This window comes from Stegostoma tigrinum, chromosome 10 (assembly GCF_030684315.1).
Source record: "Stegostoma tigrinum isolate sSteTig4 chromosome 10, sSteTig4.hap1, whole genome shotgun sequence".
Classification (NCBI taxonomy): Eukaryota; Metazoa; Chordata; class Chondrichthyes; order Orectolobiformes; family Stegostomatidae; genus Stegostoma; species Stegostoma tigrinum.
In genome coordinates, this window is record NC_081363.1 from 67,517,849 (window position 1) to 67,530,433 (window position 12,585).

A 12,585-nucleotide genomic window follows, 5' to 3' on the forward strand; every position below is an offset into this window, starting at 1 on the left:
TCTATTGACTTGAGCCCATTCACTCCAATCCAATCCAATATGCCCCACTCAATTAAAAGCTAAGAATTGTCGTTCCTTTTTCTTTGCTTTTGCTGTCCAAATTCTCCTTAATGGTCCCTCATCTTAATTCTTTCTCTTTTCTTTACTGACTCTTCCTGCATTATCTTCCTGCTTCTTTCTTTTTGATTTTGTTCTCCAGTCCCAATTTCTTCTTCTGTAATGCTTCTTTTTCTTTTTCCTTCCCTTATTCCTCTTTAAGTGCAGTCCTGCCTTCTATCCCCAGGTCAGAGCCTCACTCTGGTCTCCCCTCCCACTTTAACAGCAGTATGTTATTGCAAAACCCTTTCCAGGCTTTACTTCCGACTCACAGGGGGAAGGCTGTACAAGGCCCTTCTTAAAGTTGCCATTTGTGCAGATACTCCAGAAGCAATTTTTTAAGCCACCTGAATAAGTTGATGTGCACAGAGAAAAGTATGATAAAAGTGAGAATGAGGGAACCAGTAGCTGGGGGATGAACTCTATGGCCCAAGTTCCAAGACAATGTACAATGGAAGGCCAAGGGGCAGTAACATGTTGCATGGTGGGAACCAGGCATTGGGTAGGTCAATCAGATGGATATTTATCTGTTTACTGGGGACCAATTATATCACAGAAAATGGGATTTCAGCACCAAACCTTTATCTAGATATTAAAATGGATTATGAGAACATCACATGTAAAATCAATATCATCTAAAATTTTACAACATTTGTAAAGAGAGTTAATGACTCCCCCCAATAAGTTGGTGAGTTTATAACCGAGTCGTACAAATAGGATGGCTTCTGGTTATATCTGCATATTATGCTGATCTAATTTATATCAGAAAGTGCGGCTTCCTCTAGATCACTGTCAATGGTCTCAGAACATTGATTTCATCCTTAAGCTACTGGTTTCCTCTTACCCAGTCTAATTCTCATTTTCTGAGAAGGAAAATATCACACTTGGCTTTGGCATATTTAGTTTAGGATGAGAGAAATCCCACTCTTGTTGCTACCTGCCATCCTTTGCTATCTGGCATTCTATAAAAAATAACGTGTTCAAAAATGATATTATTATTGTAACATGTTATTAAACCTAAATAGCAGCAGAAAATCGATGCAACAAATTTTGCCTATAAAAGATTTCTCTTGAAAGTACCAGAGGTGATGAGGATCAGAGGGAGATTGTCGAGTACTCTTCTGACACTATGTTAAGAGAACTATGCGATGACCACTCTGGTTAAGTATGAGTGTTTCCAACGACTGTAGAAACTATAGACTAAAGACAACATTTATTAAAAGAGTGCTTCCCAAATTTTTTATTCCCTGTGACCCCATTTTCATACTACTTCTTTAAAATCATGCATTACTGAAGAAGCCTTTCAGCCCATCAAGCCTGCACCACCAAAACATTCGTTATGACCCCAGAGCAAAAATTGGACGAGTGGAGGAGGTTGTTGATTGATGGGAGGGGTGGAAAGAGCTTTTGATGCAGGGTTTGAGGAAGAAGTAGAGTGGCTAGCAGTAGAGTAACTGCCCACCCTCAGTGCGCTGGAGAACAGCATGTGGGTTGGGAGATCCAAAGCATCAAGGATACAGGCACAGAAAGATGGAATTGGACAGCTATAATTTTTCAGGCTTTTTTGCTGTTAGGTATCAAACCTCACAGCTCATTGTTATAACGTAGCCACTTCAAAGAAAAATGCGGGCCTTTAAAGGGACCATGCAGCCAATCCTAGGGCCATCAAATCTCCACTCCACAACTGCCATTCTAGTCTATCAGCTTGCACCCCAATTTAGCAAATAGATTTTTCCTTTACTGAGCTGCACATGTAAAACCCTGCATTGTTGAAAATTTAGTCAAAAATGGAAAGACAGCATACGGAAGATACAGGAACCTAAAATCAACTAATGCCTTTGTGGAATAGAGGAAGTGGAAAAGTAGGTAAACAAGATATTAGGAGGGTGAGAACAGTCCATGAAATGTCATTAGCAAATAAGATTAAGGTGAATCCCAAGGCATTTTTACATATATTAGCCTAAAGAGGCTAACTTGGGAAAAGATAGGTGCGCTCAAGGGTAAAGGAGGGATTTTATGCGTGGAGCCGGAGAAAGTGGATGAGGTCTTTCATGTATAATGTACGTCGATAGCCAGAGACTTTTCCCCAGGGCAGGATTGGCTGCCATGAGGGGTCATAGTTTTAAGGTGTTAGGAGGAAGGCATAGAGGAGACGTCAGAGGGAGGTTCTTCACCCAGAGAGTTGTGAGCGCATGGAATAGTTTGCCAGTGGTAGTCGTGGAAACGGAGTCATTAGTGACATTTAAGCGACTGCTGGACATGCACATGGACAGCAGTGAATTGAGGGGAATGTAGGTTAGGTTATTTTATTTTTGGATTAGGATTATTCCACGGCACAACATGGTGGGCCGAAGGGCCTGTACTGTGCTGTACTTTTCTATGTTCTATGTATATTCACCAAGGAGAAGTAAATGGAGGATGGTAAGATTAGGGAGGAGTTGGTATTGGGTACCTTGAAAAACATTCGGTTAGATAAGTCCCCAGGACCTGAAGTGATCTGTCCCAGGTTACTGAAGGAGGTAAGGGAGGCAATTGCTGGGCCCGTGACAGAGATCTCTGTATCCTCTTTATCCACAGGAGAGATACCAGAAGACTGGGGAATAGCTAGTGTTGTTCCTTTAATAAAGGAGTGCAACAGGGATGATCCATGAAATTATAGGCCAGTGAGCCTTACTTCAGTTGTATGGAAATTAGTGGAGAAAATTCTTAGGAATGCGAGTTACTCGCATTTGGAAAAGAATAGAATTATTATGGATAGTCAGCATGGCTTGTCTTACAAACATGGTTGTGTATTTTGAGAAGGTGATGAAGGTAATTGATGAGGGTAGTGTAGTGGATGTTGTCGACATGGACTTTGCTAAAGCATTTGACTAGCTCCCTCGTGTTCTGGTCTGGGCCAGTACAGAAGATTGTCACGTGGGATCCATAGTAAGTTGGCGGGTTGGATACAAAATTGGCTTGGTCATTGAAGTCAGTGGGTAGCTTCAGAAGAGTGCTTTCCTGGCTGGATGTATGTGACCAGTCAAAGGATACAGCAGGTATAGATCATTTAGAAAGTTGGGCAGAAAAATGAAGTTCAATCAGGACAAATGTGAGGTGATGCATTTTGGGAGGTCAAATGCAAGAGAAAAGCACACAGTAAATGACAGGGCCCTGAGGAGCATTGATGTACAGAGGGATTAGGGATCGGTGTCCATCACTCTCTGAAAGTTGCAACATAGGTGGATCATTATCATTGGCTGTCCCTTCTAGTGAGGATGATTCTCTTCCACTCTCAGGATGAGTCCATAGATGGCTGTGCAGACCAACGCGGCTACCGCAGGCACTATTACACTTGGGGCAAGTGGTGGTCATGGAAAGGGGTGGGTTGGGAATTGGTGTGGCAGTGCACTCCCTTTCGCTGTTTTCGGTGGCTCCCACTTTTGCCCAATGGCAAGTGACGAGGTGTTCGATGTATTCCTGGATGCTCCTCCTGCACTTTGGATGGTCTTGGGCCAGTGATTCCCAAGTATCTGTGGGAGTACTGCACTGCCAGTGAAACCTTGAAGGTATCCTGAAGCACTTCCTCTATCCACTTGGGACTTGCCTGCCATTTCAAAGCTGGGAGTGGAGCACCTGCTTGGGGATAAGGTAGGAAAGAATGTGTATAGCCTATTTGCCTTCATTGATCAGGACAGTGAGTATAAAAGTTGGTAGGTCATGTTGAAGTGTATAAAATTTATTTAGGCCACATTTGAAGTATCGTGTGCAGTTCTAGTCACCACATTATAAAAGGGATGTGGAGGCTTTGCGAGGGTGCAAAAGTGGTTTGCCAGATTGAAGTGCCTAAATTGAAGTGTGTTAGCTATAAGGAGTGATTGGACAAACTTGGAATGTTTATACCAGAGCTTTGGAGGCTGAGAGATGACCTGTATAAGTATCTACAATTATGAGAGGTGTGGATGGTCAGAGTATTTCTCCCAGGATGGAAATATCAAATACAAGGGGGCATAGGTTTAAAGTGAGAGGGGAAAAGTTGAAAGGTGATATGCATGGATTTTTTTTTACACAGAGATTAGAAGGTACCTGAATGTGCTGCCAGGGGTGGTGGTAGAAGTTAATACGTTAGCAAAGTTCAAGAGACATTTAGACAGACACATGAACAGTCAGGGAATAGATGGATATGAAGGTAGATGGGATTGATTTAGAATGGCATCATGTTTGAAATAGACATGGTGGGCCAAGGGCCTGTTCCTGTGCTGTACTGTTCTGTTTTAGTCTCTAATAAAGCATAGCATCCAGAAATAATTACTCCCTGCTCCCTCCCCTGCCAATTGTCCTTCAAAACCCAGTCCCCTACTTCCGAATCTAGGATTGCTCCCTGCCCTATAAGCTCAACGGTTATCTTTCCAGGACAGTCATGATCTTCATGCTCCTTCCTGCAGCCTCACTACTGAACTCTGGCCTGGCAGGCAGTGATGACTGGTTACCACCCTCTAAGGGTGGGTCTTCCTATCATTGAGGGACAGAAGTTTGTTGAAATTGAAACAGAAATTGAACCAATATGTTCCACCATGAAAACATGATCTGGTGATAGGGTGGAATTATTCCAGCTTTGTTGGCTTTTGGCTACTTCTGGAATGAGGAGCACTTTGCATAACTCCAGCCACCTTTAATTTTGAGTAAATGATGTGCTTAAAGCTGAAATCGATTTTCTCATAGCAAGTTTTTATTTTTTTCCAAATAAGTTTGAAGTTTTTTTGCATCAGGTTGAAAATAATCTGTTTCAACTACTATATATATATTTTCCCCCAGGCCAAAGTGGATGAAGGAACCAGATGCAGATGCTGATGAACTGTTCCATATGGTGGCTGAGATATTCATCTATTGGTGCAAATCACATGTAAGTAACCAACAAACTCATCTGCAAACTGATTTAAACGTGTGTGCTATAAGATAAATAGTTGCTCACTTTTGAGAAGAGTTATTAATTTCTGGAACATTGAACAAACTTGAGATGTTAACCTACTCTTTTGTGCAATCAGTTGGTGTGTCCTACTTCTTGTGATCTATGTTCACAACATTTCTGGGGTTTGTTAAATTGCCCTGTTATACTTAGCACCAATGTCAATTCCAGAAAGTGATTCTTTGATATTGAAATCCTGTGATCTTGAATTCTTATGGATGCCATTGCCCAGAAATTAGTTCTATCTTTCATGCTGCAGATACTGACAACAATTTCAGTTTATATTTTGGGTTTACAGTATGTGAGATATTTTGCTTTTGTCTTTTATCATGTGTGTTCAATAGATCATGTTGGGAATTTCAGTACACCAAAGTGCATTGTTGCTATGTATTACTTAAAGAGGAGACTGAACAGATTAGGGTATTTTAAGCATATACATCGATAACTTGCCCTGTACACAAGAGCTGGCATCTGCAGGTGATTAGCATTGATGGCTGGGGCCAGCTAGCCCAGAGAACAGGTTAAGAAACCATTATTGAATAAGGTTATTTGAGAGAATGCAGTAAGCATTGTGGGATTATCAATACAGAAATATTCATGGCTAGCAGAGTGAAGTTGTATAATATCTGTTATGATCCCAACTAATGGAACAGCACTATTTTACATGAAAATGAAATCTGGCTTGAGAGATTTACTTCTGTGTGTAGTTAATTAACATGGTGGTTAGTACTGAGACATGAGACTTTCACAACAGAATATAACAATATTTTACAAAAGAAATTTTAAAAAATGTAGGAGACAGTTACAATGATCTTAAAACACACAGCGAAGTAAAGACTCATCATCAGAAAAGGGGGATGGGGAGAGGGTTCTGAAATAAATAGAGACGGGGGGAGGCAAATCGAAAATGGATAGGATGGAGCCAGTAGAGGTGAGTGTAGGTGGGGAGGTAGGAAGGGGATAGGTCGGGCCGGGGAGGACGCACAGGTCAAGGGAGCGGGATGAGGTTAACAAGGTAGGAAATGGAGGTGCGGCTTGAGAGATAATGGGAACTGTAGATGCTGGAGAATCCAAGATAATAAAGTGTGGGGCTGAATGAACACAGCAGGCCAAGCAGCATCTTAGGAGCACAAAAGCTTTTGTGCTCCTAAGATGCTGCTTGGCCTGCTGTGTTCATCCAGCTTCACACTTTGTTATCTTGGATTCTCCAGCATCTACAGTTCCCATTATCTCTCACAAATTAAAGACTCAACCTGGTTCTTGACGCTATCCATTACAGAGACAAGTACAAAGAAAATGCCCCCCTATCTCAGCTCTTAAGTTTCTAATAAACCGACTCTTCAAAGTTTCTTTGCCATCGACTATTTAGCCCATTGATGAGTCCTTTTTAAATCTGCTGAAATGAACTTTTCCCAAATTAGGGAGATTTTATTTCTCAGTAACTTGGAGAAAACTAATCTTCCTCTTCACAAACATTTCTTTGGGCTGATTTGTTCTTTGAACTACCCAGTACTCCTTATAGGAGAAAAACCAAATTTACCAAAAATCACTGGAAAAAGTCAGCAGGTCAGACAGCATTTGTAGAGAGAAAGCAGGATTAACTCTTCAAGTCCTGCAACCCTTCTTCAGAACTCTTAAATACTTTTCAACCCAGTCTCAGTATCTTCTGCTCAATCCTATACTGTTCTGAGCCAAAAACTTATTCAGTCTGCCTGTCATAAACCAAATAGGGTAAATATTCTTCTGTCAGCACCATGGGTGCCAGTAGATTCTTGCTTTGTAGTAAATAGTCACTGTTTCAGAAGAAGTCTCTGACCTTGTATTTCTCTTTTAAAAAAGGGAATTCTTTACATAAGTAACCATTCACCTATTTTGAAATCTAAATTCCAAAAATGATATTTATATAAATAAATTATGCATCCTCATGTTGCTTTGTACATAATTTTATTGATCACCCTTAAGTTTATCTCAATATAAATGGCTGTTTTACAGAATTTCAAGCGAGAGGAACAAAACTTTGTGGTTCAAAATGAAATTAACAACATGGCTTTCCTGATTGCAGATAATAAGAGCAAGATGTCCAAGGTAAATATCAATAAATAACTTAACTTGCATGACATATCTACTGGATATAATACTGTAATTGGATATTTCTGAGATAAAGTTTGAACAATGCTGTGGTATAATTGCCAAATGTCTGTTAAGAAACTGCAACATTTAATGATGCATAACTGTAATGATGTTACTGAATTCCATAAACTAAAAGTCCTGTCATAGCATTCTCCATAATACACCCTGATGACATTGCCATTATTTACTATAGTCAAAACTTGAAGTTATTTGTTTTCTCTCTCACCAAAATGTATATTAATATCACAATGTAGTAATGTCAGTCCAATTTTGGCACAATAAGGGCAATCAAAATGAACATCATGTTTATTGAACTGCCAAGCCCAGGCAATCAGTTTAATCATTGTCCAAATTCAAGTTGCATGAAATGAAGAAAAGTGACATCTTATGTAATGGGCCAAAACTCAGATGTTGAGATAACCAGGAGTCTGCCCTCATGGTAAGGTGACCCAGTCTTTCATGAGATAATGTAGTCAAGGCAGTACTTGGGACACTGCAGTTGAGTGTAACCCTCAAGCAACGAAAAGGGGAAAAATATCAGTTGGGATTTCTAATTGTTATCCAGCGACCCTTTTGAAAGATGTATTTGGAACACTAGGCAAATAAAACGTTAGATGTACAGCTGTAATATTGAATGGCCATAATATTTATGGTGCTTACGCAGCGAAAATAGCCTTAGCCCTTGTATAGGTACAACTGCTGGAACCATTCTAAGGTTGTCTTAGCAGGAATTCATGGTATCTACTTCAGTGTGCAAAATATGATCTTTAGCTGAAAGTTCATATTTTAATCTCAAAATAATATTTTAAGTTCAAGAAAAGAGATATTTCCTGTATTCAGTAATAGGGAATGTGCTTCATTGAAATTACGCTGAAAAGGCAAGGTGATTTACTGCTTTTATAGACAATATGAAAATACCAAATAGAAAATAGTTTGTTTGCATTTATAAACCAAATTGAGGTTGCCTGTGAGATTTCCATTGTGAAAGATCTCTGACTGGTCAGTTAGGAATTGATAAATTTTGAAAGCATGTCACTGATTTTATGTTGCTCAAGTAGCAGATATTAGTAATTTAATATTCCCTATAACTTATAGGTCAAATCCATAAAGAAATTAGACATGTTTGATCTAATCCCTTGTATGTCAAGCTTCACGGTACCAATCACTAATTTTTAATCAATTTTGAGAAATGTTACTAAGGAAGGCTCTAAGGATATCTATAACAATGATTTGGAAAACTAATACTGTCTTGGTCACTTTTCTGAGGTTGGGGTAAAGCAATGTTGTTGGAGCTATTTTTCTGCTGACAACCATTCTATAGACAACTTAGTCATGGTGATTGTGTAAGAATGGAAAGCTTTATTTCCAAATGATATCACCTCCTTTCTTGTAGACAGAAAGGTCATAGAATCCCTCCAGTGCAGAAAGAGGCCTTTTCAGCCATCAAGTCTGCATGATCCTCCAAAGGGCATCCCACCCAGCCCCATCCACCTAATCTATACACATTTGGCCTATAGGAGGAAACTGAAATACCTGGCAGAAACCCGCGCAGACCCAGGATGAATGTGCAAAGTCCACGCAGTCAGTCACGCAAGGTTGGAATTGAACCCAGGTCGCAGGCGTTATGAGGCAGCGGTGCTATCCGCAGAGTCACTACGCCAGCCGTTAGAATAGAAATTGCATTGTGAATCACCCATTAGTGTTTTGCATTAATTTACAGCAATAATAAAATCAATTGATATACAATTAACTGCCAAGTTGACATTCTTAATCTTTTGTTTTGCTTTTAACACAGATCAATAATAAAGTTAAAATGTATGAGATATATTTCTGTTAACTGTTTTAATTATTTTGTTTTATGTTAACTCATTACTAACGTTCTTGTATTCATTTTCTTCCCTTACGTTTTTCTTCTTCAAAGCAGTGTAAACAAGTTGGCCGAAAGGTCAGACTGCATGATTGTTTCATCATGCAAATAGCTCCACAGCTGGCTTGGCAAATTCAGTTGTGTTTTTCTAAAATGATCATTTTCACAGCATATGCAGGTCCCAGAATACTGCACTGCACTATGCTCACTGTCTAAAACCTTTGCAGAAGGCTAACTGTGCTTGTCATAAATTGTACAGCTACCAAGAAGAATGTACCATAAGCAACAATATAGCTTTCAAAGCAAATTATAGAGAAACTAATAGAATAAGTAATGGGCAGGTAATTCAATCAAATGGTTTGTTTATTAATAGGACCAGGACTATGAGATTGAATTGCTGCCTGAAACCTGCTGGATTATTTATTACAGTTTATTAACAATTCCAAGGAAAATGTAAGAGTAATGCTTTCACTAAAGTAGGAGGGGAATGCAGCCAACATCAACTGACTGGTTTTGTAGGTGATCATCAGTTACTCATTTAAGTTAGAATAAATATGATACATTGTATGTTGTGCAATAAACATTGTAAAACTGGAGAAGATCATAAGGGAAATAAATATTGCCATTATCTGTGATTTTTGAAGCTGTAAGCAAGGTTCAAGTAAAATGGAATAAGGATATTGTACTGTTCTCAAGCAGTAAAGTTAGTTTAATGATTGATTTACTCAAATTTTGGTAAAAATCACGTTATCAGTTCAATGGGAAATATAAAATTTCAAGTGAGCTGATTGGTGTGTCAGCCAATTGCTTTACAGTAGGTGGGACTATCTCCTCTGGGTTCTGAAGTCATCAGTCTTATTTAACTAATGTAGTTCTAGTGGATATCATTTGAGAACTTGAAAACCCAACTGAGGCATTGTATATCCAGCAAGAGGATCAGCCTCTGAGGAGAAGACATAGGGAAAGAGGTTTAACTTAAATTAACTGATGGGAACAGGGTGAAATGCGATTCCCAGCTGTCTTCGTGGTTGGAGGCACTCGCCCATTGAATAGCTGGTGCCTTGTACATCCAAGCATCATGGAATGGTTATAGCACAGCAGGAAGCCATTTGGCCCATCATTCCCATGCTAGTGCTCTGCAAGAACAATTCACCTAGTGCCACTCCTTTGTGTTACACAGTCTCCCTATAAATGTTTTCTTTCCAGATAAGAATCCAATTCTATTTGGAAGACATGATTAAATCTACTTTCTCCGCACTTCCTAGCTGTGCATTCCACACTCTGAATGTTTCTGAAATGTGCTAAAGGAAAAGTTTTACTCATTTTGCTGATAGTTCCTCTGCCAATCACTTTGTGCCCACTAGTACTCAATCCTAACATCAATGGAAGCAGTTTTTCTCTTTCTGTCCTGTAAGTCCCTTAATGATGTCAAATACTTGTAACCTCAGTTCCTCTGATCTCAGTCAGAATCTAGTTACATTTCTGAATGGGAAGCCTGATACAAGTGGCCATTCAACATGAACTGGTGGGAAAAAGAGGAGATTGAAGGGAAATATGCATTTGGATTTCCAGGGATTTGGTTTTATGGCCTGAGCTCTCTTTGATAAATAGTAGACACCTGAATTTTGCAGATGATACAAAACTCAGAAATTCTGGAATGACAGGGTTGCAGCACTGAAGGATGCCAGTCAGTTCATGGTGCCAAGCGACAGATGTCAGCAACAGCAAGTCTCCTATTCCCAATGCCTTGCTTTGCCTCTGCAGCCCTGTGTGTGAGCTATAAGGATGGTGTCAAGATAGTTAAAAAGATCATAGAATTGAAAAATTACAGAAGAAATTTAATGCAGAGAAGTGTGACATGTTTGAATATTTTGGATAGAATGAGTAGTAGAAATATAAATCGAATGATACAGTTTTGATGGAGTAAATAAAGAAAACTTTCTTCCATTGGTAACCATTGGATAGAGATCGAAGGGAATTTGCAAAAGACATGAGATTTTTCTGCAAAGCGGTATTTATGGTGAGCTGGAATACACGATCTGCTAGTATGCTGGTTGCAGACTGAACAGGAACTTTCAAAAGGAAATTGGATTTAAAAAAATATGTCAAGGCTATGGGGAAAAGCAGACAAGAGTGAGCTATTTGGCTGAATCTACTAAAGAGCCTGCACAGAAATGATAGACCAAATAACCTTCTCCTAACCTGTATCACTCTATAATGTATTATATAGTTCTGAGGCTTTTTTCCAGAATGTAGCCTACTGCACCAAAGTTAACTCTATTCAAGCAGACTGGTGATGATATAACTTTTATTTTATTGATAAATTTCACCACTTGGCCTCCTTTCTATGCAAAAGTGCTATGGGTGCTCGTAACTGCAGCAGTACTGACATAAAACATGAGCATAAGCCTGATAGAGACTGAGATATACTGAGAGTTCATCATATTAAGAAAAAAAGCTAGTGTGTAGCTAACCTACCACAATCACAGCTTATCAATCCATTCCATTTGTATTAACACCTTTGTGTTACTTGCGCTGGTATGTAACATTTATACATGTCTGGAGCTAACGGTTCTATGGATCATATTTATGATGCTTTTATGCATATATGGCAGTGATATTTATGAAATTCGTTCCTTGTATTTCACTGTAGCTTGATGAAATTTGGATGAAATAAGCTTAGCTTAATTTGTTTTTAATGAAAGAGATAATAGCCACAGTGTTAATTACTTAATTCATACAAAAGACATGTATAATTATTCTGCAATGATCCTGGTGATGATACTGCCTGACGTGCAGTCTGTGCAATTTCTCAAATGCTAAGTTTCTTCCATTGCCTTAATACATGATGTTACAGAACTCGTCTGTACAGATTTGGAAATTCTAGGTTTGATCCTTGGCCTGTGCTGATTTAGCTAGCATTTGGAATACTACACTTAGTTTCTGGTTACAGAGGTGATGAAACCGGACACTAAGTATAGTCATATTTTCAGTGATCTCTGGTGTAAGACCTGTGTTTTTGGATGTCCAGTAAGTAATAGCTCAACATTAATGTCCCTTTGGTCAAACATTTTGCGAGCATTCATTGTCTGAATATGTTTAGGAAAAATTATTGACTTATTTAAAGACTTATTGACTACTCATTGCTCAAAGGCAGTTCCTGCCTTTGGATCTATGTGTCAGCTCAACGCACCACCAGGAACAGAAGGGAATGGTTGCATGGAATGGTGTTTTTGACATCAGCTGGTTGGGATGCAGCTAGCAATCCATTTCAGATTATGTGTCTTCATTTCGCACAGCTTTGCCAATGGCTGAAGAAGCCAATCCTGGTTCCACCACATGTGTGATTGAGTTAAATGTATATTTTTCTGCCAATATTTTGAATTCACAGCATCTCTATACCAGTTTGAGCAGTATGATATTCCTGTTTTCCTAACACAGTACCCACTGAAAAGGCATTATCTCTATATAAGTTCTCAATCTTAAATATAGTTATACTAATAAACAACATCAGTTCAAAACATCTCATTGCTGTGCAAAATTTCAT

At 39.1% G+C, this 12,585-nt stretch overlaps 1 protein-coding gene across 4 annotated transcripts in view; it reads left to right on the forward strand.

Moving 5' to 3' along the window:
* The window catches only part of ryr3 (ryanodine receptor 3), a 369,427-nt gene that overhangs the window by 278,336 nt on the left and 78,506 nt on the right, over positions 1-12,585 (forward strand). For all 4 annotated transcript variants that reach the window (XM_059649213.1, XM_059649214.1, XM_059649215.1 and 1 more), the window contains 2 exons: positions 4,891-4,978; positions 7,034-7,126. In XM_059649213.1, coding sequence (XP_059505196.1) covers positions 4,891-4,978; positions 7,034-7,126 — 181 coding nt within the window. The remainder of the gene's footprint in view (positions 1-4,890; positions 4,979-7,033; positions 7,127-12,585) is intronic.